The sequence below is a fragment of the Pan troglodytes genome, chromosome 10, assembly GCF_028858775.2.
Source record: "Pan troglodytes isolate AG18354 chromosome 10, NHGRI_mPanTro3-v2.0_pri, whole genome shotgun sequence".
NCBI lineage: Eukaryota > Metazoa > Chordata > Mammalia > Primates > Hominidae > Pan > Pan troglodytes.
In genome coordinates, this window is record NC_072408.2 from 102,071,098 (window position 1) to 102,098,516 (window position 27,419).

The 27,419-nt window shown below is 38.1% G+C and overlaps 1 protein-coding gene across 50 annotated transcripts in view; it reads left to right on the forward strand.

The window, feature by feature from the left end:
- The window catches only part of VEZT (vezatin, adherens junctions transmembrane protein), an 80,702-nt gene that overhangs the window by 9,944 nt on the left and 43,339 nt on the right, over positions 1-27,419 (forward strand). For 34 of the 50 annotated variants that reach the window (XR_010148385.1, XR_010148381.1, XR_010148382.1 and 31 more), the window contains one exon: positions 22,430-22,561. Coding sequence is in view for 32 of the 50 variants with exons in the window: in XM_024347990.3 (XP_024203758.1) it covers positions 22,430-22,561 (132 nt within the window). In the remaining 18 variants the exon portion in view is untranslated. Of the gene's footprint in view, positions 1-12,668; positions 12,770-22,429; positions 22,562-27,035; positions 27,109-27,419 lie in introns of all 50 variants that reach the window. The other 16 variants (XR_010148387.1, XR_010148388.1, XR_010148389.1 and 13 more) reach the window with 2 other exon arrangements.

The following is a 27,419-nucleotide window of genomic DNA, read 5'->3' on the forward strand; positions in this document are numbered from 1 at the left end:
TTCAAGTGATTGTTCTGCCTCGGCCTCCCAAAGTGCTGGGATTACAGACATGAACGACTGCACCAGGCCTTAAATTTTAATTGCAGAAACTTCAGGTCATCTGTCTTAAACCCTGCTATTCCTAGAGGGAAGAGTGCCTGGAAATAAGACTTTTTAAATCTGAAAGACTAATTTTTCTGCCTCTTTGCATCATTTGAAGTTCATTTAAACCATTCCTTTGTAACTTTCTTCTAGTAGGGACAATGTTGTATTAAAGGGATCTTTTACTCAAATCTCTTGCCTTGGTAACCTTATCCTCTGTAGGTGAACTCGTTACTGTTTTTGGTGTTTGTTTAAATTCCTTCTTCCTCTTTTCTTTTCTTCCTGGCTGAGAAAGATAATTTTTGCCCATTTTGTCATGATTTCTTTTTCTCCTACTTCTTTCATACTTCTGTGTAAGTTATTAAATGTTAACCCTTCGTTGGCAGTATGTTCAGCTTTCGCCCTTTTCTCCCATAGCATTTAATCAGTTAAATGAAAGGAAATGACTCTCACAAAACCTTTCACATTTAAAAGGAAGTTTTAAAAAATTTCTCTCTTCCTCGAGAGATTCCCTTTTCTTTGTATTTTTAAAAGTTATTATGCATCTCTGAGGAACATGAAGGTAGTTTTTCCCTAAGTAATAATTGTAGATTCTTTCTTACTTGTATTGTTGATTTGACCAATGGAAGAATATTGTTTTTGTCTGTGAACATATACATGGACAATATTTGCTATTTTGATAATGGAGCTTCCTGTCTAGAATAATTATACATATAAAATTTAAGGTATTATTATATCATTTAATTTTTTTAATATATCCTGAGTTTCAGTTTGTCAAACATAAAGCCCTAAATTGTATTATTTAAAATAATCTTGTTCCAAGTAGTAGCTGAGATTAGAAGTATAGCAAAATTGATGCTATCACTATCTATAATAGGAATAATATTTATTAATAGTGCTATTAAATCACAACTCTATTGACATCAAAGATTGACCATTAAGACCAAGTCTAGCCAGATATGGTAGTTCACACCTGTAATCCCAACAATTTAGGAGGCTGCAGTTAGAAGATCACATGAACTCAGGAGTTCAAAACCAGCCTGGGCAACATAGTGAGACCCTGTCTCTACAGAAAATGTAAAAATTGGCCAGTGTGGTGGCATGTACCTGCAGTGCAAGCTGCTTCGGGGCTGAGGTGGGAGGATTGCTTGAGCCCAGGAGGTTGAGGCTGCAGTGAGCTGTGATTTCAGCACTGCACTCCAGCCTGGGCATTGAAATGAGACCCTTTCTCAAAACAAAAACAAAAACAAAACACCGACTCTGGTTTATAACCAAGATATGCAAGAAGAAATTCCATGTTTAATATGAATTATAAAAATTATTCTTGGGGAACAAGTCTGCTTTTTTTTCTGCTTATGTTGTATCATTTCTTCTGTTTTGGCTTCTTCACAGATCCTTGGGGCTCCAGTTTAGATTAAAATTTTGTTTCTGTTTTATGTCTAAACATTCAAGAAAAGTAGGTAGTTCTCTCTTTTATGTATTTTTTATTGTATTTATTAAAATGTAAGTCCATTTGTCTCAAGCTATGACACACACGGTGCCTACATTATTTTTTGTAGTTACCTTGGTATTTTATGTGCAGCTATATTGAAGGTTTTCATTTTTTTAAAAGCATTGTGGAAAGAGGACCAGACGAGGAGTCAAGAGACTGACTGACATAAATTAGCAATGAAATTCTGAATAAATCACTTAATTTCTCTAGAGCTTGTTTCCCAGGATCATCCTTTATACCATATCGTCCTTTGGTATGAAATTTTTCTTAAATCCATTCTAGGGGATCGGAAACTATCTAGTGGGTTGAGTAAATGAGAGTAGGCCCTTAGAGGCTTCCATTAATTAGGAAATACAGGAAAAGGATCTACTCATTTCCAGTCTCTTTTTATATTAGAAATCCTGACTCAATTTTAGTTTTCCCTGGTTCTGTACCAGGTGTTCTCTGAGTTCCTAGAAGCAAATCATGCCTTAAGGATTTAGGAGAAAAGGCCCAAAGCTCAGTGTACTCGACAGGGGCACAGTGTTAGAAAGTGTACTAACTTCGACCAGATGTGGTGGCTCATGCCTGTAATCCCAGCACTTTCAGAGGGTGAGGCAGGCGGATCGCCTGGGGTCAGGAGTTCGAGACCAGCCTGGCCAACATGGTGAAACCCCATCTCTACTAAAAATGCAAAAATTAGCAGGCTGTTACAAATGCAAAAATTACAGCTGGTGCCTGTAATCCCAGCTACTCGGGAGGCTGACGTAGGAGAATTGCTTGAACTCAGGAGATGGAGGTTGCAGTGAGCTGAGATCACACCACTGCACTCCAGCCTGGGCAACAGAGAGAGATTCCGTCTCAAAAAAAAAAAAAAAAAAAAAAGAAGTGTACTAACTTCATTGCCTTTGGATTTTTTGAGTATACATTGAGACTTCCTGTTGTTATTATTCCCACTATAGGAAATCAGTGTGCCCATTACTTTTTATTTGAAACAATATATTTGAGGACAGCCTTTATTTTAAAATCTGCATTGTAATTTATGTAGTTGACAGAATATAGCCTCCTATCTCTTATTGTTGAGGTTTTTGCTGATTAAGCCACAACTTTTAATATTATCTCATTAAGATCTTTATTAAAATGGATTTTTTTTCTTTTTTCTTTTTCTTTCTTTTTTTTTTGAGACAGTCTCACTCTGTCACCCAGGCTGGAGTACAGGTATTGCAATCATAGCTCACTGCAGCCTTGAACTCCTAGGCTCCAGCTATCCTCTCCTCTCACCTCATCCTGTGTGAGCCATTGTGTCCAGTTATCTCTCCTTTTTTTTTTTTTTTTAATTTATTTTGGGATAAGAAGCAAAGGAAATAAAGTTGGATGTTATCTCTTAATATCCAAACATTATATTAAAGTTTACTGCATGCTCTCCTCACATCCAACATTTTGCCAATTGTGTTTGATCTTCTGGCCTTTGTCTTAAAGCAGTTGAAAATGAAGTTTTGCTTCCTCTCCTTGCTTCTGCTCTGCATTCATTTAAGTGACCGATGTGTGCCAGTTAATTAGCTAGATTTCAAATAATATTAAAAGTAGCATCAGAACCAAGGGGATATCAATCTACCATTGCTGACTTCTCTCCATTTAGTTAAGACAATCCACTGCTGTCCTTGCTTTTTAGTCAATAGAGTATAAAAGCTGTGTAAGTCAGTTTTCTCCCATTGCATCTCTTAGTCTTCTGATGGGTACGTTTGATTTTTATTTAGATTTTGGACTTAGGTAATATTGCACTTGAGTATATTTATACTGTTGTATAGAAAAATCTTAAGGTTACTCTTTTTAAAAATGTTTGCTATTTATTACATCTCATATCAGAATCATTGGATAGGATTTCAGCAGAAAATATTAGAAGCCTGCAGCCAGACAAACTTCTTAATATATGTGTCTTACTTTTTCTTGGTTTATTTAAAAACTTTTAAATAAACACTAATACTAAAAACATCCTTTGAAGGCATTTTTAAAACTCCAGTATTCCTATTACCTTTGTCTGTAGTTGCTGAGTAATAACAGCACTGAAGAAATAATGTTCAGATTTTTTTTTCAGAGGGCTGCTTCTGATAGGAAAATGCTTAGTAATGACAGAGGCACGCCCTCCAATTCAGTGGCCATTTTGTACTGTAGTTCTTCTGGAGAAACAAGTGGGAATCATCAAAGAAAGAAATGTATGGATAAAAAAGAATATGGACAAGAGGCAGTAAATTTTTCATTTAGGTCAACTGGAGAAATTAGAACCATGCTATCTGTGAGTAGTTTAATTAGTTGGACCAATTTTAATGGACCCTTTTAGCTTAATCTCTTTAAATTCTATGATTAGATTTTACTTTGCTGATTAATTAATTAATGCTTGAATTTGGGGCTTTGGTATATTAATTTAGATATTATGTTGAAATGTGTAAGCTCCGAAAAGCATTTCCTATTATTTTATATCTTTAATATCCTATGATATTATCTAAGGTTTAAGGGAGATAAAGGCACGAAGTAGTTAATTTCAGATTATATTTTGTGATTGCGTACTGAATTAAAGATAAGTGAAAAGGCTATATAGAAATTTACTACATTGGCAATACAATTATGGGGAAATTTATTTTCCATCATGGGGTTTTGTTAATTTTGACAGAGATTTAGCCTTTTAAGTAGATTCCTCATTAAAAATTGAGAAAAATCACTGCCTTTTATAATTTGTTAATAGTCTTACTCATCACTTTATTTTGTGATACTCTGCAGCTAGCCTGGAAAAACATGGAAATCATAGCAATTAACAACAGGAGTTTAATCCTTTTCAGTGGTATTTTCGAAAAACAATATATTGTTGTTCTATATGTGATAGTCACATTTAGACCTATAGCTTTAAGCTATATTCAAAGATAAAAGGTTTTTTTAAATGCTTTAAAATAACACATAATAATTTTCAGGCAGATATTTTCCCATCAAATCCCTTTAGTTGCAGATACCTTTTCCCTAGAGATTTTATTTTGAATTAAAGATCTTTTAGAGGTTCTGTTGGCATGGTAGAAACTTTTAAAAATATGTAATTTACATGGTAGTATGTAGAGAATACTTTTCTTCCAGAGAAATTACAAGTTGGTACAAACTTGAGGAAAAGTTACGTATAACTTGGTGAATTCTGTAACTTGGGAATGGAAATCAAAGGCTTTTTGATCCTTTGAACCAGAATAAGCACAGATTCATATAGGTGGGAAGTCTGTGTTAACAAAATTACTTCTCGAACATTACACAGTTTCGGGCTTTTGTGCCAATGCTTTGTGCCTCATACTCTCTTCTCTGTTAGTAGCTAGTGTGCCTGTGTTTGCTTGTTGCTTTTTGTGTTTAATATGGACTGCGTGGCCCAAATGACATCTGACATCTGACAATAGTTAGCATTTTGCCAAACCTGATAGTGTGGTTTAGATATCATACTGACGTTTTAAATAAAGGAATGTATAATAGTTGAAGTAGAGCATTGGTTTTTGGGTTGGTTTGGTTTGGGGTTTTTTGTTCGTTTGTTTTGTTTTTTGGGTTTTTTGAGACAGAGTCTCACTCTGTCACCCAGGCTGGAGTGCAGTGATACAATCTCGGCTCACTGCATCCTCTACTTCCCAAGCTCAAGCGGTCCTCCTGCCTCAGCCTTCTGAGTTGCTAAGAGCACAGGTGTGTACCACCATGTTTGACTAATTTTTGTATTTTTTGTGGAGACAGGGTTTTGCCATGTTACTCAGACTGGTCTCAAATTCCTTGGCTCAAGTGATCTGCGTGGCTTGACGTCCCAAAGTGCTGGGATTACAGGGGTGAGCGACTGCATCCACCCCATTGTTAGTTTTTATATGGAAAAGTGTATTGGCTCATTTTGTTCATTTACTAAATTCACATGTAATTAGGTACCTTCTTTTTTTCTTTTCTTTTCTTTTTTTTTTCTTAGCAGACCTTAACTACGTTTTTCCACACAGATAACACATGAATATGTTCTCATTGTAAAACATTCACATAATACAGGGAAAGGATCAGCTCTCCCTTAATCCCCCTTTTCCTTTGCAGGTCCACCTTTCTCCACAGAAGTACCACCGTAATCACTTTCGTATATTTTCTTTTTTAAATTATTTTTTATTTTTATTTTTTATGTTTTTTGAGACAGAGTCTCACTCTCTCGCCGAGTCTGGAGTGCAGTGGCGCAATCTTGGCTCACTGCAACCTCCGCCTCCCAGGTTCAAGTGATTCTCCCACCTCAGCCTCTCAAGTAGCTGGGACTACAGGTGTGTGCCACCACGCCTGGCTAATTTTTTTGTATTTTTAGTACACACAAGGTTTCACCATGTTGGCCAGGCTGGTCTCAAACTCCTGGCCTCAGGTGATCCCCCCACCTCGGCCTCCCAAAGTGCTGAGATTATAGGTGTGAGCCACTGTGCCTGGCCAATGTTGGTATATTTTCTTTCAGATTATTCTCAGCGCAATTACATTCATCTATATGTGTATGTGTATATATATATATGTGTGTGACATACATAAATATATTGTATAATTCCATTTTGTGGGTTTTTTAAAACACAAATGGGGTTTTTAAATGGCTAGTACTAGTCGATATTCTTGTATGTATATTTGGCATACTTTTATAATTGTATTCATAGACTGGAAGCTTAGTGGTAAAATTGCTAGGTCAATGGATATTTGCATTTATATTTTTATACCTATACTCCCACTAATAGTGTATGATGTATCTGTATTCCAACGTTGCCAAAACTGAGTATTCTCAGACTTCTTAATTATTGCCCACTAATAGGTAAAAATTGTGTCTTTGTTTCAATTTGCATTTCTTCAAAGGTGAAGTTTAACATGTTTTCATTTATATTGACCCATTTGTATTTTTTTCTTTGAACTGCTTCTTTATATCCTTTACCCATTTCTACAATTTAAAAAAATATTATTACTGGTTTATGTGGCCTTATTGTAAATTAAAAAACTGTTGCATCATGTTAGCCGAATTTTCTATCAATAATCTTTTTTTTTTTTTTTTTTTTTTGAGACAGAGTTTCGCTCTTGGCCCCCAGGCTAGAGTGCAATGGCTCGATCTGGGCTCACCGCAACCTCCCCGCCGGCCGGGTTCAAGCGATTCTCCTGCCTCAGCCTGCCGAGTAGCTGGGATTGCAGGCATGCGCCACCACCCCTGGCTAATTTTTTTGTATTTTTTTTAGTAGAGGTGGGGTTTCTCCATGGTGGTCAGGCTGGGTCTTGAACACCTAACCCCAGGTGATTTGCCCGCCTCAGCCTCCCAAAGTGCTGGGATTACAGACATGAGCCACCGCGCCAGGCTTCCATTTTCAGTGAGTTGTTTTTAAAACACATTAAGCTAGTTTTGAAAGTAGTTTTTAAGACTAGAGTACCATTGTTTCTGTAGTCCCCAAGAATCTTTGCAGCCAGGTTCTAACCTTGTGTAACGTGAGGCAAATGCTCTTACTGAATTCTTTTTTTTTTTTTTTTTCCTGAGAGGGAGTCTCTCTCTGTTGCGCAGGCCGGAGTGCAGTGTCATGATTTTGGCTCACTGCACCCTCCACCTCCTGGGTTCAGGTGATTCTCCTGCTTCAGCCTCTCGAGTAGCTGAGATAACAATAAGCCCACATTACAGTCTCCTGCCACCACGCCCGGCTAATTTTTGTATTTTTAGTAGAGATGGGGTTTCACTACATTGGCCAAGCTGGTCTCAAACTCCTGACCTCGAGTGATCCGTCCATGTTGGTCCCCCAAAGTGCTAGGATTACAGGCATCAGCCATGGTGCTCGGCTCTTACTGAATTCTTACTGAATTCTTACATGTGAACTATAGCTCATCTGAAGCAAAAATAAGGCAATTGGGAATAAATGTAGATATTATCAGGAGAATAATGCTAGCCTATTTTGAGTTTTCTAACTTAATCTGCTAAATAGATTTAAAATTACAAGTTTAGTTTCTAGTTAAATAAAACAACTATACACAGTACTACATTAGACCAAATTAATGAACTTGTTTACTCAAAATTATTTGCAATATGATGGGGTAGGTAACAGCACTGAATCTGTCAGGTTTTTCCAACTCAGAAAAATCCCTCTTCTGTTGTTTACTACTATCTGTCCTTGTGACCTTGGGCAAGTTCCCTTGGTCTCTCTGTGCCTTAGTTTCCTCATATCTAAAATGAGCCATGCCTCATAAGGTTATTGCAAAGATGAGACAGGCTTGTACATTAAAAAAAAAAAAAAACTTAGATTAATTCCTGGCCCTGTCTGGGTACTCAATAAATGTTTAGTACTGCTGTTGTTTGTGGGGAGATGGGTGGAAAAGAAATCAACCAACCAGATAGGAACTACACTGGATCATCCTCCTGTGAGAAAATTGCGCATCTGGGTAGTATCAAGCAGAATTATCAGCCTCCACTGACATCACCAAACCAGAGGTTACACTTGCTGTAACCTCAGAAATGGGCAGTGGGAGAAGATCAAGGGCCATTACCAAACACTCACCACATATAGCCCCCATAGCCTTGGGAAAACACAGCACTGGAATATTATTTTGTTTTGTTTTGTTTTGTTTTCATTATCTTGTTCATGTCGGTGTCTGTTGTGGCTCTGTTTCCCTTGGAAACTAAATTTCTAAATTGGTAATCCATTGCCTCTTGATTATTTCTCTTCTCTGAGTTTATACCTTAAAATTTCTTGACTTCTTCACATTTGCTACTTTATATTAGCCTTAGGCTAATAAGTATAGAGCTCTCCCTGAAGGATGAATGAAAGTCATGGAGCCTGTAGATCATAATAACACCAATTTTATATGAGCATTTTCTAAAATGTTCTCACGAGAAAAAAGTCTGTATTGGTATGTTCCCAGATTCTGTAGCTTCTATGAAACTTAAAGCCACCAATGGAAGGGGACAATTTAAGATGAAGTTAGCTTGAAGAGAGACAAAAATATGATTGAATTAAAAATTATGCCTTGCAGGGTTGAGCATTTTGAACCTTATAGAATATATCATATGATACATATGGTGAACTTGAGAGAGGTTGTTTCTTTTACATCTCAATTTTTCTCAAAGAGACAATTTTATATTATAGTTTAAAAGTATGGGCTCTGGAATCAGACTAACTGGGTTTATATTCTGATGGGTGACTTTAAGCAAGTTATAACCTCTTTATGACTCAGTTTCCTCATCTGTAAAATGAGGGTAATAATAAAAATACCTCTTTATAGAGTTGTTAGAATTAAATGAGGTATTATAAAACGTGCTTAACTCAATGCCTAGTAAATAAGCAACTCAGCAAATGTCAACTATTTTTAGTGTTACTACATTGTTTTTCAGGCTTGGCTCTACTGTTTTCTAAAATATATATAGTAACTCTGTTAGGGCCTTCCTGTCTTCTCTTGCCATTATCTCTAGTTGATCTTCCAGACTAGATATGTTTCTATACTGGTATGTCATATGAGTTTGCCATCATATTTATATGCTAAAAACTTGAATGTATACATTCAGTAGGCTACTTTCCTGACCTCCAGACATTTTAGGTCTAAGCCGTTCACATTTGACTATCTCATAGGCACTTCTAATACATCACCTTCCTCCTCAGATTTGTTGCTACGCCACTGTTTCATATTTCATTAAATAGCACCACCTGATTCTTCAAATCAGAAATCTTAATCTTGATCCCTCCATTCCCAACCATTTCAATCAGTAATCAATTTATTTTGATTTTAATACTTAAACACATTTATTAAATGTTTTCATTTTTTATACTTCTTGTAGTCCCAGTTTTCCAACAATAAGAGACTGGATAAATAAATCATGATAGATTCATAGAATTGAAATGCTATAAGGACACTAAAAAGGAATAAGGTACAATATATGTCCTAATATGGAAAGGTCTCTAAAATACATTCGATGAAGCAAGTGCAGAGAAAAGTATATAGTATATTTCCATTTGTATAGAAATTTTGAAGGCTATTCATACATATATAAGTGGATACTAAATTTTGGGGGAAGGATTCATGAGCTAAATATTTATTACCTTTTGGGTGAGAGACTAGGGGACTAAGGTAGGAAAAACAAAGTTATTTCTCATTTTATATCTTTTTGTATTTTTAAAATTTTTAGTATAAAAGCAGCAAGGCAGTAAAAAACAAAAAAACAAACTGAGGTTGAGCAGTTGAGCTTAGTGTCCTTTTACAGATGAAATAAGTTAACTTTTCTTGTATATCCCCAGAGAGAAGTTAATGGCAGAGAACTGCTAAAGTAACTAGTGCCTGACACAGAGTAGGTGCTCAATAAATATTTGGCTAGTGATAAAGGAGTAAATGATGATTGTCCCTTTTCTATCCAGATGATCTTTACCCTGGAATGCTGTTAGCACTCAGTCATTGCCATCTGCAAGAGAGAATAGATAGTGTGAGGGACCAGAATCAGAATTTGGCCAGTAGTTAGTGCAGACTACAAATTGCTTTTCTGAAAGGGTATATGGCTCTGAGATCAGCTCTTCTGATAAAGGGAAGGAGAGAGTCTCAAGGGTGCATCAGGGCTAGTGTGAAGAGCTCGGAGGGTTCAGACAGACAGAATAAGTGACATAAGGCCCAGCACGGTAGCTCACACCTGTAATCCCAGCACTTTAGGAGGCCAAGGAGGGCAGATTACTTGAGGTCAGGAGTTTGAGACCAGCCTGGCCACCATGGTGAAACACCATCTCTACTAAAAATACAAAAATTAGCCAGGTGTGGTGGCACATGCCTTTAATCCCAGCTACTCGGGAAGCTGAGGCAGGAAAATCACTTGAACCTGAGAGGTGGAAGTTGCAGTGAGCTGAGATTGTGCCACTGCCCTCCAGCCTGAGCAACAGAGGGAGACTCGAAAGAGAGAGAGAGAGAGGAGAGAGAGAGAGGAGACAGAGAGAGAAAGAGAGAAAGGAAGGAAGGAAGGAAGGAAGGAAGGAAGGAAGGAAGGAAGGAAGGAAGGAAGGAAGGAAGGAAGGAAGGAAAAAAAGAAAGAGGAAAACAGAAACATTGCAACAATGACTACTGAGTTGGAAGATAGACAATCATTGACTGTTCTTAGCCCAGTAGATGTGCTGGATTGTGGACCTGTAGTATTGATATTAATAGTGTGTCAGTATCCAAAAGAAACCATTCAGTAAAGTGCCATTTGTGGAAGAGGCTAGGTTTATTGAGATATCTAACTTTCCTAGTTAATATCTATGGCCCAGATAGTCAGATTTGCACTTCTTTTCTTATGTTGACACCCCAACATAATTTTTTAAATAAGGAAAATTTTTTATTGGAAGACTGAAGTTCAGTTAGATGAGCATGAAGTTTATGTAGAAATAATCTCCCAACAGCTTAGCTCAGCTATTCTTAACGTTTTTAAAATTTAAGGCTCTACTGGAGTAAAACGATGTTATATAGAAAATTATTTTCTTCAGATATTTTTAATACTGTAATAACATTTCTCAGCCTATTTAAAGGTTCATATTGATTATCACAATACTTAGTGTAACCAAGTGCTATAATTATTTTGGTTTTATATTAGTAGCTGATTAAAATTTCAATGCATAAATTCTAATGCAGTTATTTAGAAGGTAACTCATTTCACTCTTAGAAAGCCTGTTTTTGCAACAGGCTGTTGAGCATTGCAAGTCATGGAAAAACAAGTAATTTTCCATTTTGGTCATTGCTTTTCAAATCAGTCATCGTCCCAAAATAAAAAGTAAATAATGAAAGCAGCTGCTAGGCTACGTATTTTTTTGTGATTTTTTTCAATCTTTGATTCCTTATACTCAAAAACAGGTTCTCAGCCTTAGAACTATTGACACTTTGGGCCAGATAACTCTTTGTGAGGGTTGTCCTGTGCAATGTAGGATGTTGAGCAGCATCCCGATCTCTACACACTAGATACCAGTAGCGCTGCTCACATCCACCCCACAGTTTTTGGGGGATTTTTTTGTTTTGTTTTTGTTTTTTAAGACGGAGTCTTGCTGTGTTGCCCAGGCTGGAGTGCAGTGGCGCTATCTCAGCTGCAGCCTCCGCCTCCTGGGTTCAAGTGATTCTCCTGCCTCAGGCCTCCCAAGTAGTTGGGACTACAGATGTGCACCACCACGCCCGGCTAATTTTTGTATTTTTTTTTTAGTAGAGACAAGGTTTCACCATGTTGGCCAGGCTGGTCTCAAACTCCTGACCTCAAGTGACCTACCCATCTTGGCCTCCCAGAGTGCTGGGATTACAGGTGTGAGCCACCGTGCCTTGCCAACAGGTTTTGTTTGTTTGTTTTGAGACGAGTCTTGCATGGCTTACTGCAGCCTTGACTCCAGGCTCAAGCAATCCTTCACTTTCAGCCTCCCAAGTAGCTGGGACCAGAGGCGCACACCACCATTTCTGGCTAATTTTATTTTTAGTAGAGACAAGATCTTGCTTTATATTACCTAGGATAGTCTCAAACGCTTGGCCTCAAGCAATTCCTCCTGCCTTGGCCTCCCAAAGTACTGGGATTACAGGAGTGAGCTACCCTGCCTAGCACACCCCTCAGTTTTAACAATGAAAAATGTCTCCAGAAATTGCCAAATGTGGGGAGGGGGAGTTGTGTAGTGATGATTTACTTTGAGAACCACTGCTTTATAAGAACATAGTAGTTTTTTTGTTTCTGCTTTTTGTTTTTAACTGTCTTGTTTAATGGTGATTTTAAAACATGGCTCAGAAAAATCACATAATTGAGAATAGTTTATTCCATGAACTTTACATTAGTTTGTGGAAAGAAAATGTGAATAATTCAAATTGACAGGTAAGTAGACACTTATTTGTGCCTCCACTGAGACTAGCAACTTGAAATCATGTTGCTAGAGGATACCTTTGATATTTGTTGACCTTGGCGAAAATATTAAAAAGCGTAGACATTGTTGCAGGAAGTTTGCAAGTCCAAATACTTGCTCATCATTTTCTGAATTTTTTAAAAATAAACACAAAAAATAGCACATGTACAAGTTACACTAGTTGATACACATGTGATTAACTCATAAATTTATTTTAGATCTTATCTATATTAACATTTGCTTTTTGTCGTATTCTCTTTCAATAGACATTAAAACTACCACTACTATGGAAGTACCACTACTAGATGGAAGTTTGACCTGGACATGGTGGCTCACACTTGTAATCCCAGCACTTTGAGAGGCCAAGGTGGGAGGATCGCTTGAGGCCAGGAGTTCAAGATCAGCCTGGGCAGCATAGTGAGACCCCATCTCTAAAAAAAATAAAAATAAAATCACCTGAGACTATTAGATAGAAGTTTGTAAGACTCTAATGGGTTTTTTCTGGTTTTTATTTTGTTTTGTTTTGTTTTCTTTTTTAGAGACAGGATTTTGCTATGTTGCCTAGGCTGGAGTGCAGTAGCTATTCACAAGTGTGATCATAGGCCCTACAGCCTCAAACTCCTGGGCTCAAGCAGGCATCCTCAGTAGCTGGGACTACGTGTGGAGTGTTTTAAAATCTAATAAAATGGGCCGGGCGTGGTGGCTCACGCCTGTAATCCCAGTACTTTGGGAGGCTGAGGCAGGCAGATCACCTGAGGTCAGGAGTTCGAGACCAGACTGGCCAACCTGGTAAAACCCTGTATTTGTAAAAATACAAAAGTCAGCTGGGCGTGGTGGCTGGCTCCTGTAATCCCAGCTACTTGGGAGGCTAAGGCAGGAGAATCACTTGAACCTGGGAGGCAGAGGTTGCAGTGAGCCGAGATGGCGCCATTGCACTCCAGCCTGGGCGACAAGAGCATAACTCCATCTCACCAAAAAAAGAAAAAAAAAAAAAATCAGTAAAATGATATTTTCCCCAGATTATAATAATAAGTTGAATTTTTTCGAGTTTACATTTTTGTTCCATAGTATTTTCTTAAGCCTTTTATACCAGACTTTAGGAAAACCTAGCATCTGATTTTTAAAAGACTTTTATTATAGACCTTAAAAATGTATTTTAAGGGAGAGAATACTACAATGAAAACTCCATGGCCAGGCCTGGTGGCTTATGCCTGTAATTCCTGCACTTTGGGAGGTTTGAGGTGGGCAGATCACTTGAGCTCAGGAGTTCCAGACCAGCCTGGGCAACCTGGTGAAACCCCATCGCTACCAAAAATACAAAAAGTGAGCTGGGGGTGGTGGTGCATGCCTGTGGTCCCAGCTACTTGGGAGACAGAGATGGGAGGATCACTTGGAGGTTGCCGTGAGCAGAGATAGTGTCACTGCACTCCAACCTGGGTGACAGTGAGACACCATCTCAAAAAAAAAAAAAAAAAAAAGCTCCATTTACCCATCACTCAGCTTCAGCTTCAGCTTCAGCAGCTGTTAACATTTTACCAAACTGTCTCATCTATTCCTCTCACCCTCCCCCATCTTTTTTCTTGGTGTATTTTAAAGCAAATACCATGTGACTCCCATTTGGCCTGTTATAAATAAATAAATAAAAATAAAGCAAATATCAGACATTACCTAATTTCACCTGTAAATGTATCAGTATGTATCTCTAACAGACAAGTACTTGCTGTGATTTAGGTGTGGTTTGTCCCTGCCAAAACTCATGTTGAAATTTAATTGCCATGCTACGATGTTGGGAGGTAGAACCTTTAAGAGGTAGGACCTAATGGGAGGCATTTAGGTCACGAGGCTCCACTTTCATGGATGGCTTGGTGCCATTCTCACAATAGTGAGTGAGTTCTTGCTCTCTCAAAACTGAATTAGTTCTCTTGGGAACTGATTAGTTCCTGAAAGAGCAGGTTGTTATAAAGTAAGGACATTCTTAGGGCTTGGCCCCTTTGCACATACCCACTCCTGCTTTGACCTTCTGCCATATTATATCTAGGCAGCAGAGCCCTTGCTAGAAGCCAGTGGCATGCTCTTGAACTTCCCAGCCTGCAGAACTGTGAGCTAAGTAAGCTTCTTTCTTTATAAAATATGCAGTGTCAAGTATTCTGTTATAGCAACACAAAACAGACTAAAAACTCTTTTTTTTTTTTTTCCTTTTTCAAGATAACTCTGGCCAGGCACAGTGCCTTACACCTATAATCCCAGTGCTTTGGGCCGAGGTGGGAGGATCAGATGAGCCCAGGGGTTGGAGACCAGCCTGGGCAACATAGTGAGAGCCTGTCTCTAAAATAAAAAACAATTAGCCGGACATAATGGCACATACCTGTAGTACCAGCTACACAGGAGGTTGAGGTGGGAGGATTCCTTGAGCCCAGGAGTTTGAGGCTGCAGTGAGCTATGCACACCACTGCATGGGTGACAGAACGAGACCCTGTTTCTAAATAAATAAATAATGATAACCCCAATATAATTATCTCATCTGACAAAATTAATAATAATTTCCTAATATCTAATACGTAGTCTGTGTTTGGGCTTCCTTAAATTCTCAAAAATGCCTTCTTACAGTTGTTCCAAGCAGAATCCAAAACAAGTCCCTACGTTGCATTTGGGTGATACGTCACTTTAGTCTTTCCCCACCCTCTTGCCTCTTTTTTTTTTTTTCTGAGACAAGATCTGGCCCTGTCATCCAGGCTGGTGTGCAATGGTGTGATCTCAGTTCACTGTAACCTCTGCCTCCCAGGTTTAAACCATCCTTCCTCCCACCTCAGTCTCCTGCCTCTCACCTTTTTAAAAGTCATTTATTTGTTGAAGAAATTTGGTAATTTTTTTTGGTGTGTTTTTTTTTTTAAAGACAAATGCATTTCATTATTTATTTAGATATGTCCTTGAGTCATAGAAACTAAATAATTTGATCTACAGGATTTCCATACTCTGTATTTAGCTTATTTTGTAGCATAAGATGACATTTGGTTTAGCACAAAATTCTGTATTTTAAAATACCACTTTTGGCCAGGCAAGGTGGCTCATGCCTGTAATCCCAGCACTTTGGGAGTCTGAGATGGGCGGATCATTTGAGGTCAGGAGTTCAAGACCAGCCTGACCAACATGGTGAAACCCCATATCTACTAAAAATACAAAAAATTAGCTGGGTGTAGTAGCGCATGCCTGTAATCCCAGCTACTTGGGAGGCTGAAGCAGGAGAATCACTTGAACCCGGGAGGTGGAGGTTGCAGTGAGCCAAGATCGTGCCACTGCACTCCAGCCTGGGTGAAAGGGGGACTCTATCTCAAAAAATAAAAAATAAAAATACCACCTTTTTATCTTGTTTCTCAGAGTGTCGTGAGTTTTGTTTTACTACCTGAACAAGTTTAAGAGTCCCATAGCATTCTTACTTTGTGCTTAAGGAAGCTGAAACAGGGAGAGGATTTTTCTGGAAACAGAGCATACCTAGAAAGTACCAGAGCACTCAATATTTCCTTGGTAATGTTGAAAGCTTGATGAACCGTGGTTTTATCAGAAGTATTACAAGATAAAACTCTTTTAGGAAAAACTGTTCCTGTTTTGTTTTATCCCCTGTGCCTACATGTTGCCTGACATGGAAGATGTTCAGTAAGTATTTATTATTGAATCAGTTGCCTAATTCTGCCATCTTTGGCCCATTCTTCTCTGGCCCAAGACCTGAAAGCTTACAACTTGTTCTATCTATAAGAGTTTAAAGCAGTTTAAAAGAGTGAAGCTAATAATAAAAGCACTGTAGCCAGGTAGAACTGCTCTTGCTTATAATCCCAGTGACTCAGGAGGCTGAGGCAGGAGGATCCCTTGAGGCCAGGAGTTGGAGACCAGCCAGAGAAACATAGCAAGACCCCATCTCTACAATAAATTTAAAAATTATCTGAGTATGGTGGCTTGCACCTGTAGTCCCAGCCACTCAGAGGCTGAGGTGGGAAGATTGCTTGACCTCCAGAGGTTGAGGCTATAGTAAGCTATGATCGTGCCATTGCACTCCAGCCTGGGTGACAGAGAAAGACCCTGTCTCAAATAAAAGCTAACCAGCAATGATGTAGTAATGACACTGGCACTTGTACAGAATACATCATGAATCATGTAGAAAACAAGCACTGCCATAAGTGAATGGTTGGACTTTATACATCTGGGAGATCTGATATCTTTTCTTTTTTTTCTTTGTCTTTTTTTTTTTGAGACAGAGTCTCGCTCTGTTGCCCAGGCTGGAGTGCAGTGGCGGGATCTCAGCTCACTGCGACCTCCACCTCCTGGGTTCAAGGGATTCTCCTGCTTCAGTCTCCCGAGTAGCTGAGATTACAGACATGTGCCACCATGCCTGGCTAATTTCTGTGTTTTTAGTAGAGACGGGGTTTCACCATGTTGGCCAAACTGGTCTCGAACTCCTGACCTCAAGTGATCCACCCGCCTTCGCCTCCCAAACTGCTGGGATTACAGGCGTGAGCCACCGCACCCACCCAGATCTGATATCTTTATGTGGGGCCTGCAGGGAGCAGGGCTGGCAAGAAGTGTCAGTAGTGTAGGACTTGGATGAGACATTTTCTTAAAGAGCTTTCTTCAGCAAAAATGTGGGATTTTCCTGTCTATTTTTGTTTATTTTTATTGCAAAAATGTTTCGGCCACCAGAACAATCTTAGTGCAACCAAAGTTTCTTGGCTGTTTTTCATTTAGCAAAATTCTTTCTGGTGTTATGATATGTGTTTTCTGTCAGCTAAAACTTACAGGAATAGTGAACCACAAAGATTTCCTGAGGAGCTCCCACATGCTGTGTCTGAGGTTTCTCATATTTCTTTTGGCATCAGTAACATTCTCCAATACTTCGAAATTATAGTTTGAATCCAGTGTTAATGATTTCTCTTCAAAAAAACAACTTAAATAAAACATTTGCGGTTTTATTTTGCTTGAACCAAGGAAAAGTCATAATAGAGACAACTACCTACTCTGCCTTACCCTCTGCACAAAAACACCCCTTTCTAAAGCTACCATCTAATACTTTATGAAAAATAAATATTTCCCTGTATTTATTAGTGTATAAGCCTAATATTCCAAAACCTCTAAAATATAGTGGTCAGAACAGTTGCAATAGGGAGCCTCCCCTTGCTGTAAAAGAAAAAAAGTCAAAATAAATTATGTTGAGTGATCAGGTTTTAATACTAAGACATTATTTGCCTTTGTCACTGTCATTCTCATGTGTGTATACAGAGTACAAAAAGCTCATCAGATGGTTGCATATTCTACGTTAACATTTAGCTATTTGAAACTATTACTTGTTTTGATACGGCTATTCTTCTTTGATACTACAATGATCAGAAAAGACTATTAAAATACTTCTGGCTTTCCAACTATATTATTTGTGTAAGCCTTGATTTTTCTGTATACTTCACCCAAAACAATACATTGCAACACATTGAATGCAGAAGCAGATATAAGTATCCAGCAATTTTCTATTAAGCCAAACAATAAAGAGATTTGCAAAAAGTGTAAAACAATCTGTTCTTCTCAATAAATTTTTTTCATTTTGGAGAATTTTTTCATTAACATATGTTGTTTAACATTGTAACAGGTTTATTGCTATTTTCAAGTAAAATAATAAGTTTTTTTTAAATTTTAGTTTTGAGTTCTAATATGATGTCATTAGACGTCCATGTAAACAAAAGCTCTTTGGGGCTCTCCATAATTTTTAAGATTATAAGGAGAGCTGAGACCAAATAATTTGAGAACTACTGGTTAGGATATGGTTTTCTGAGATCTATTAAATAATACACAAGTTATTTGACAGTTTCGGAGAAAAAGTGATAGCAATTTTATTCCTAAACATTTTAAAAGAATTAATGTAAGCATAATGAATAGAACTTGAGTGTTCATAGTGTTCATACAGTATCTGGGTTTACATGTGTTAGGAAGTAATATGATTTGCACTAACAGCCAAAAATGGAAAAATGCAAATATGAAATATAATAGTAGATAACTAGAAATTACATTTTATTAAACCTGCAATACATTCACCTCAGTCTCCAAAGGTTGTCTTCTATGAAACTTTGACAAATGCTTTGTTACATACAGCCATGAAACAAAGTATGGTGATCACCTTGGTAAGCCAGATTTTTCCAGAACTGTAAAACAGTGCTTTCTGGGATAAAACTGATCTGTTACTAATGATGGGGAAGAAACCAAAACTACTGAGGAATCACTCATAGTTATATAGCACAAATGGGTGTGCCACACCTTTAACAAGAAGCCTGTGAAACCAGCCAAAAAGTTAATGAGAAATTGTATTTGCAGAAAAAGCAGAATAAACTACTAGTAGAATTTACTGTATCACATGATACTGTTGGATATGATCTGTGATATATAAAGTGAATGATTAATGTGCTGTCATTGTGAAATGTGAAATAGCAAGTGTTCCAGATTATGGTGATCTGAACTGAGTGTGTATATATGCCCTCAGCTTATATACAGAACATATTTGAAGAAAAAAGTATTCTTGTTTCTCTTCTGGTTATCATTTTTTAAAAAACAATCTATACTACATTTTGTTATTTTGTGATCTGTGACATAAAGTGGAAAAGGAAAGGACGTTGGGGTCACTGATGAGAGAGCATCTGCTATCTGTACAGTAAAAAAGGGCATTATAATCTCAGTAAAAAGTTTGTACTCATCTCGACTCTCTAAGTTTCTTACCAGAGAACAGTTAGCAGTCAAGAGTTTGTCTCCTGGTTTTGACTGAGTCTTTTATTAGGAGAGGAGGGCACGATGGCTTGCACCTGTAGTCCCAGCTACTCACGAGGCTGAAGCCAGAGGATAGCTTGAGCCCAGGAGTTCTAGGCCAGCCTGGACAACACAGTGAGACCCTATCTCAAAAAAAAAAAAAAAGAAAGAAAGAAAAAGAAAAACAGAAAACAAACAAAAAGAACAGGAATCAGCAAATTAAGGTTTTTGGGCCGGATTTGCCACCGTGACCTGTACCCCCATTTTTGGATGGCAGGTTTTTAAAATGTTTTTAAACAGCTGGGGAAAATATCAAAATATTTTGTGACATATGAAAATTATATGAAGTTCAAATTTCAGTGTCTATAAATAAAGTTTTATTGGGACATAGCCATACTCATTAGTTTATGTATTGGCTGAGTCTGTTTTCTCACTACAGCAGCAAACTTGATTAGTTGTGACAGAGACCATATGGCTTGCAGAGTCTGAAATATTTACGATCTGGCCTTTTACCGAAAAAGGCTGCTGACCCAGAGTTAGAGTAACTTCCCTTTGATCCATCTTATTTATTGTTCTTCCCCATGGGAGTTCATTTGAAGAAAGGGTTCTACTGCCTTAAAAACAATGTTTTTTTTTAAAGTATGTAAGGTCGGCCCAAACAAATGAACTGGCATTCTTGTTCTTTTGCCTCCACTGGGGCAAGAGCAGGGTGGGGTTCACAGTTCACTTTGAAAATGCAGATTCAGTAATTCAAGGCAATATTTGAATATACATTATGGGTGATATCAAGATTAACCATTTGTGCTGCCAGAAATTTTAAATCTGGTAGAGGAATATATTACTTTTTATAAAAATATTTTTCTTAAAAAAAGAGATTAAACATAGCTTAAAAGAAAGGCATTTGACTCAATTCCTGTTCTCTCAAATTGATATTCCACAAATTGCTACCAGTCCAGCAGATTCCCACTCTTCCTTATTCTTCTGAATGCAAGAATATATTCCCTAAATGTCTTGGTCTATCTTAGGTATCTCTCCTGTTTCCATAGTATCCAAATACTTTCCTGACATTGTTAATTTGCTTGGTGTATTTGTACTAAACTATAAGTAACTTTTTGGTGTCTTCCTTAATAGACATGGAAGGGACTGTTTCTTATTTTAGGTAATAGAGTATAATCCTGCTTTTTCTAACTGAGTGAACCCGTTTCCTCATCTATGGAATTGGAATAAAAATAACAATGATGATGATAATAATAACTTTTATTGTTGTGAACCTTAACTGAGAAGATGAAACTAAAATAGTTAAGATTTTGCCACATAGTACTTTAACTGTGTTGCTCTTTTTTTTTTTCTGTTGTTTTATCTCTAAAACCTAATTATAGTCTTTTTTAAAAATTATTATTATACTTTAAGTTTTAGGGTACATGTGCACAATGTGCAGGTTAGTTACATATGTATACATGTGCCATGCTGGTGTGCTGCACCCATTAACTCGTCATTTAGCATTAGGTATATCTCCTAATGCTATCCCTCCCCCCTCCCCCCACCTAATTGCAGTCTTTTTGGAGATTTAAATATTTCATTGAATGGAATCAAGATTTTTTTTTTAATTTTTTAATTTTTTTTTTTTTTTTGGTGAGACAAAGTCTTGCTCTGTCACCCAGGCTGGAATGTAACGGCGTAATCCCGGCTCACTGCAACCTCTACTTCCCAGGTTCAAGCCATTCTCCCGCCTCAGCCTCCTGAGTAGCTGAGATTACAGGCACCTGCCATCATGCCCGGCTGATTTTTATATTTTTAGTAGAGACAGGGTTTCACCATGTTGGCCAGGCTGGTCTTGAACTCCTGACCTCAGATGATCTGCCTGCCTCAGCCTCCCAAAGTGTTGGGATTACAGGCGTGAGCCACCGCCCCCAGCCAAGATTTATTTTTAAACATGTCACCAACTGTATGCTTTAGAGAAGGTTGAAAGTTAAAATTTAAGCTTGCTGTTCAGAAATAGTTGTCCAGTAGATTTTCATCCAGTAGTGACATTGATATTTCTGTTTGATGGGGTTGGGGTGATTTTTTTTTTTTTTGGTCTGTTCCAAAAATCTGTGCTGTTTCCACATAGCTTATATATAGTTAAAAGTATAAATGGAGTGCTTACTATGTGGCAAGGACTGTCCCAGATGCTTTATATTAATTTAATTTTCATAAGAACTCTATGAACTAAGTGCTATTACTGCTATTTTTAGATGAGACAGCTGATGCACAAAAGGATTATAAATTTCCTGGTTACTTAGCTAGTAAGAGGCAGAGTCGGGATTTGAATCTGTAGATTGGTTTTTGTTTGTTTGTTTGTTTTGAGATGGAGTTTTGCTCTTGTCGCCCAGGCTGGAGTGCAGTGGCGTGATCTCGGCTCACTGCAACGTTTGCCTCCTGGGTTCAAGCGATTCTCCTGCCTCAGCCTCCCGAGTAGATGGGATTACAGGCACAAGCCTTCATGCCTGGCTAATTTTTATATTTTTAGTAGAGTCAGCATTTCACCATGTTGGCCAGGCTGGTCTGAAACTCCTCACCTCAGATAATCCACCCACCTTGTCCTCCCAAAGTGCTGGGATTACAGGCATGAGCCACTGTGCCCAGCAGATTGTGTTCTTAACCTCTGTGTTCTAATGCTTTTGTTAGCCATACTGTGTTCTATTTGTCATATGCTCGTATGTAAGATATAGCTTATCTAAGGTAACATTATTGAAGAGTTTTAAGTTTGTTCACAGTGCTGAGCATATGGTAGATAATATGTATTTGTGCTTGAATGAATTAAGGAATATGATGAGATGATAAAAATATTATAATTCATACAATATAATCATTGTTTAATTATTCTTGGCTTTGAGTAATAACATTGTCGTTTGAGTTATCTATAACATTGGCTATTTTGAAGCAGTCTAAGACTATAAAATTTGGGACAGTGAAATTGCTTAACAATCTATTTATATTCCTAAATTCATTTTTTCTTGCTGGTACTCACTCAAAAAAAAAATCTGTGAGTTTGATTTAGAGTTTTTCCTTTTTTGGGTTCCTCTGTTGAATTGTTTGTTGATTTGTTTGTGTTAAATGGCATTGTATTATAACAGATAATTCAGTTCTTATAGAAGAAGCCTTAAAGAATTTGGACATACTGGTCACAATAGTGAAATCTGGTATTAAGTTTGGCCCCTGAAACTTTTGAAGTAGTAATGATCTTGAAATTTGCTTTATTTTATGTCTTTTTCAGAATTCTCCACTTTACCAATACTTACAGGATCTGGGACACACAGACTTTGAAATATGTTCTTCTTTGTCACCAAAAACAGAAAAATGCACAACAGAGGGACAACAAAAGCCTCCTACAAGAGTCCTACCAAAAGTAAGAAAGCATGCTTATTCTTTCTGGCCGAATCTTTTGCACTTTACCTTACTGGCTATTCAGATACTTCTTAAGCACTTCCATATCCTCCCTCACACTGGTAAGACTATTTATTTCATCAATAGTACAAAACTTTCTGTTAGATAAACATGAATCCTTACTGCTTTGGAATACTTTGTAGGTAATTTATATCCAGTGAGGAAATAATTTGGTAGAGAATTAAAATACATTACTTATTTAAATATTGATGCTATCCAAACAGAACCGAAAAAAATATACTAAAACTTTAATGAGAGCACAACTAATAGGAATCCTCTACTAACTGGATTTTTCTCTTTAAATCTTTTTTTTTAAAAACAGCATGAATGACAAGAACGTAAATTGATATTTCTTAAACACAGTTTCAGGTGTAGATAATGGAGTGAGCATAACTTCTGGTGACTTTTTTATCTATAGAATTAAATACTTTTATACAGTAAATATCTCATAGTCGATGTCCAGCATTGTGAGGCCGAGATACTAGAAAAATCTCCATTAATTATGTTCTACAAAATGCATTTTCTGGATTCATTTATGTCCTGCTAGCCATGTTTACTAAAATAATTAATTTATGGGCCAGGCGCGGTGGCCCACGCCTGTAATCCCAGCACTTTGGGAGGCCAAGGCGAGTGGATCACCGGAGGTCAGGAGTTCGAGACCAGCCTGGCCAACATGGTGAAACCCTGTCTCTACTAAAAATGGAAAAATTAGCTGGGCGTGGTGGCGGGCGCCTGTAATCCCAGCTACTCGGGAGGCTGAGGCAGGAGAATCACTTGAACCTGAGAGGCGGAGGTGGCAGTGAACCAAGATTGTGCCATTGCACTCCAGCCTGGGCAACAAGAGCAAAACTGTGTCTCAAAGACAAAAAAAGAAATTTACTCTATTTTTAGATGAGACAGCTGAAGCATAGGAGGATTATAAATTATCATAGGTTACTTAGCTTGTAAGAGGTAGAGTTGGGATTAGAACCTGTACTTTACTCCGAGTTTATGTTCTTAACCTCTGTCTACATGTCTAGTATATTTTAGTTTTAACCAAAGGAATTGTAATTTAATAGAAAAAATATAACCAAATTTCCTCATTCCTTGAGCATTCTAGTTTAATCAGTGTTTTATCACTATTGAGAGGAGCATTTAAAACTTTCAATTAGTCATTTACAGGGAAAGTATGGATTGGCAGAAGGATCCTTTCCCCAATCTTCTTACAAAGACACCTAAAATGTGAGGTAACCAAGCTGGCCCATTTGTAATAGTCTAGTAAACACTAGAGAATTTTTTGACTAACACCCAGAAGGTGAGAGTTAGGAGAGTTAGAGCTCACATGGATCAGAACCAGTTTTCCTAGTCCTCCATTTATACCATTTCTTCCCTTTGCCCCTTTTAAGAGTGAATGTTCCTGGGAAGTGGTTTGTATATAATAGGCTATTTAATAAGCTTGGATTTGAGGTTACTTGGCAACACAAAACAAAGAATGGCCAGGGGATAGTCTTAGAGCAGCAGATGGTCATTGACCTCTAATTTTTTGTTTTGTTTTGTTTTGATACAAACTTGGGTTTTATAGGTATTATTGTCATTTATGACAAGTATTTTTATATATAGAAATGTTGTTGCTAGTTTATAAATAAGTCAAGTGAGAGTTTAAAATTGAATCCCCTCAGAAATTGAGGAACAATAAAAAGCATAGCCAGAGGTTGTTTTAAAAAATTACCAGGCTGGGCACAATGGCTCATGTCTATAATCCCGGCACTTTGGGAGTCTGAGGCAGAAGGACCACTTGAGCCCAAGTGTTGGAGACCAGCCGGGGCAACATAGCAAGACCCCATCTCAAAAAAATTATCATATGTCTAGAAAGTTTGTTTTGTCTTCATTTTATTTATTTATTTATTTATTTGAGATAGGGTCTTCCCCTGTCACCCAGGCTGGAATGCAGTGGTGTGATTACAATTCACTGCAGCCTTCACTTCCTGGGCCCAAGTGATCCTCCCACCTCTGCCTCCCAAGTACCTGGGACCACAGACATGTGCCACCATGCCCAGCTAATTTTCTTCTTTATTTTTTGTAAAGATTTAAAAATTGCCACTCACTATGTTGCCCAGGTTGGTCTCAAACTCCTGACTTCAAGCAGTCCTCCTACCTTGGCCTTACAGATGTGAGCCACCACACCCAGCCATATTGCACATTTCTAAGACAAGTTTTTAACTGTAGGATCTATATTTTTCTAAAACGAAGTTCTTTTTTTTTTTTTTTTTGAGACGGAGTCTCACTCTGTCGCCCAGGTTGGAGGGCAGTGATGCAATATTGGTTCACTGCAACCTCCATCTCCCAGGTTCAAGCAATTCTCCTGCCTCAGCTTCCCAAGTAGCTGGGATTACAGGCACAGGCCACCACGCCCAGCCAAGTTTTGTATTTTTAGTAGAGATGGGGTTTTACCCTGTTGGCCAGGCTGGTCTTGAACTCCTGACCTCAAGTGATCCGCCTACCTTGGCCTAAACTGCTGAGATTACAGGCATGAGCCACCATGCCTGACCAATTTTTTTCCTAATTTGGGGAGAGCTAAATTTTAGAAAACTTGTTGTATTGTTTAGCTCATTGTCAGGGAATGTATGTTTAGAATTACTCCCAAAATTCTGTTCAAGGAATGAAGTATCAATTATTTCCTCTGAAAAGCCGTTTTTCTATGAGTTCTTAATGAAACCATCCTTAGCATTAATTGCTATCTCTTTTTTAACTTTATTTTTGCATATGCTTGTTAGTAGTTGTTAAGTAGTCTGCCCTGATATTCTTACTATGAATATTCATTCTGTCTCTTTTTCTGGTTTCTTTTCCTGTGATTATTCTTAAATTCATTCCATAGAGTTTTAGCAGCAGGCTTCTCGTTGGCTTGATATCTTCTCTGGGGATCTCATCTACTTTCTTGCCACTTATGTCCATTCTCCAGGCTTTGCTGAGTTCCAGGTGCTTGTTAGACATTTTAATCTACATGTGCCCCACAAAGCTCAGATTCAACTTGTCTAAAATAGGACTTCCTCAGACACCCCCAAAACAAACAAACAAAAAACGTTCCTTTTAATAGTCCCAAATCACTACCCCCTCAGACACCCCCAAAACAAACCAACAAAAAATGTTCTTTTTAATAGTCCCAAATCACCACCCTCTCAGTTACCATACCATTTCCAATCGCGCTGACATAGCCTTGGTCATCAAGTGATACATCAAGTCAGCTTCTGTGTCTCTTAAATCTAACTCTTATTCATGATCTTTTTTGTACTCATTACCTAACTTAAAGGCCTTTATGGTTATTTAGCTGGGTGATTAATTTTCTTTTCTCTTTTTTGAGATGGAGTCTCGTGCTGTCGCCCAGGCTTGAGTGCAGTGGTGCGATCTCAGCTCGCTGCAACCTCCACCTCCCGGGTGCAAGCGATTCTCCTGCCTCAGCCTCCTGAGTAGCTGGGATTATAGGTGCCCACCACCACGCCCGGCTAATTTTTTGTATTTTTAGTAGAGACGGGGTTTCACTATGTTGGCCAGGCTGATCTCGAACTCCTGACCTTGTGATCCACCCACCTCGGCCTCCCAAAGTGCTGGGATTACAGGCGGGAGCCACCGCCCCCGGCCTTGAATATCCTTTTAATCATGCTTCTTGTCTACAATCATACCCTGCCAGTTTAGCCCCTGCACTATTGCCAATTATTTTTCTTTATTGTTTCACTTCCTTGCATAAAAATGTTTGGTAGCTCCTCACACCCTACAGGATAATGTTCATACTATTATGGTGTGTAAGTCTAAGATCCTTTAAAACCTATCTCAGTGTACCTTTTTAACTTCCTTACTAATCCCTTCTTCTCTTGGGTCATAACTGTCCTGGAGTGCGCCACCATCCCCATGACATGTGCTTTAATGGCTCTTTCCTTCATCCTCTTCCCTTGACTGAAGTGATCTTCTCCTTTTTTTTTTTGAGATGCAGTTTCGCTCTTGTCGCCCAGGCTGGAGTGCAATGGTGTGATCTCGGCTCACCACAACCTCTGCCTCCCGGGTTCAAGTGATTCGCCTGCCTCAGCCTCCCGAGTAGCTGGGATTACAGGCATGCACCACTATGCCTGGCTAATTTTGTATTTTTCGTAGAGACGGGGTTTCTCCATGTTGGTCAGGCTGGTCTCGAACCCCCGACCTCAGGTGCTCTGCCCTCCTCGGCCTCCCAAATTGCTGGGATTACAGGCATGAGCCACCGTGCCCAACTCGTTCTTCCCTTCTTTGTTAAATTCCTACTCATCCGTTAGGACTGAACTCCAGTGTTAGCTCCTCTCTGACCTCCTCTTTTCCAATACTTTTTCAGACTTTACATTGATTGTAATTCTTTATATTGTCTCTTCTTCTATACTAAGTTCTTGAAAACAATAGTTACATGTATTTATCTTTTTTCCCATGACCCTTTGCAGTACCTGGGATATAGTAATCACTCAATGAATATAAACTGCACTTACTGGCATGCTCAAGGAATGGGCTATTAAGGTAAATTGAATTTTTGGTTGATTCAGTAGTAAAGCTTTTTTATCAATATATGACAGTTTTTCTAAAATGGTCAAAGTATCTTTTTGACTTAGTATTGTGGAATGAAATGGTCTTAATATTTGAGAACTTGTAACCACCCTATGATTTTTCTTTCTGAAATAAATACTATCATCATGTTGACATAGTACATAGTCTTCCCAGGATAAATGGGCTGCTTCAGAATGACTTCTGCCTGCTCTTTAAAAATCGGATTTTCAGGCCTCATTCCAAATGTATTGAATCAGAATCTTTAGTTTGGGGGCCCAAGAATA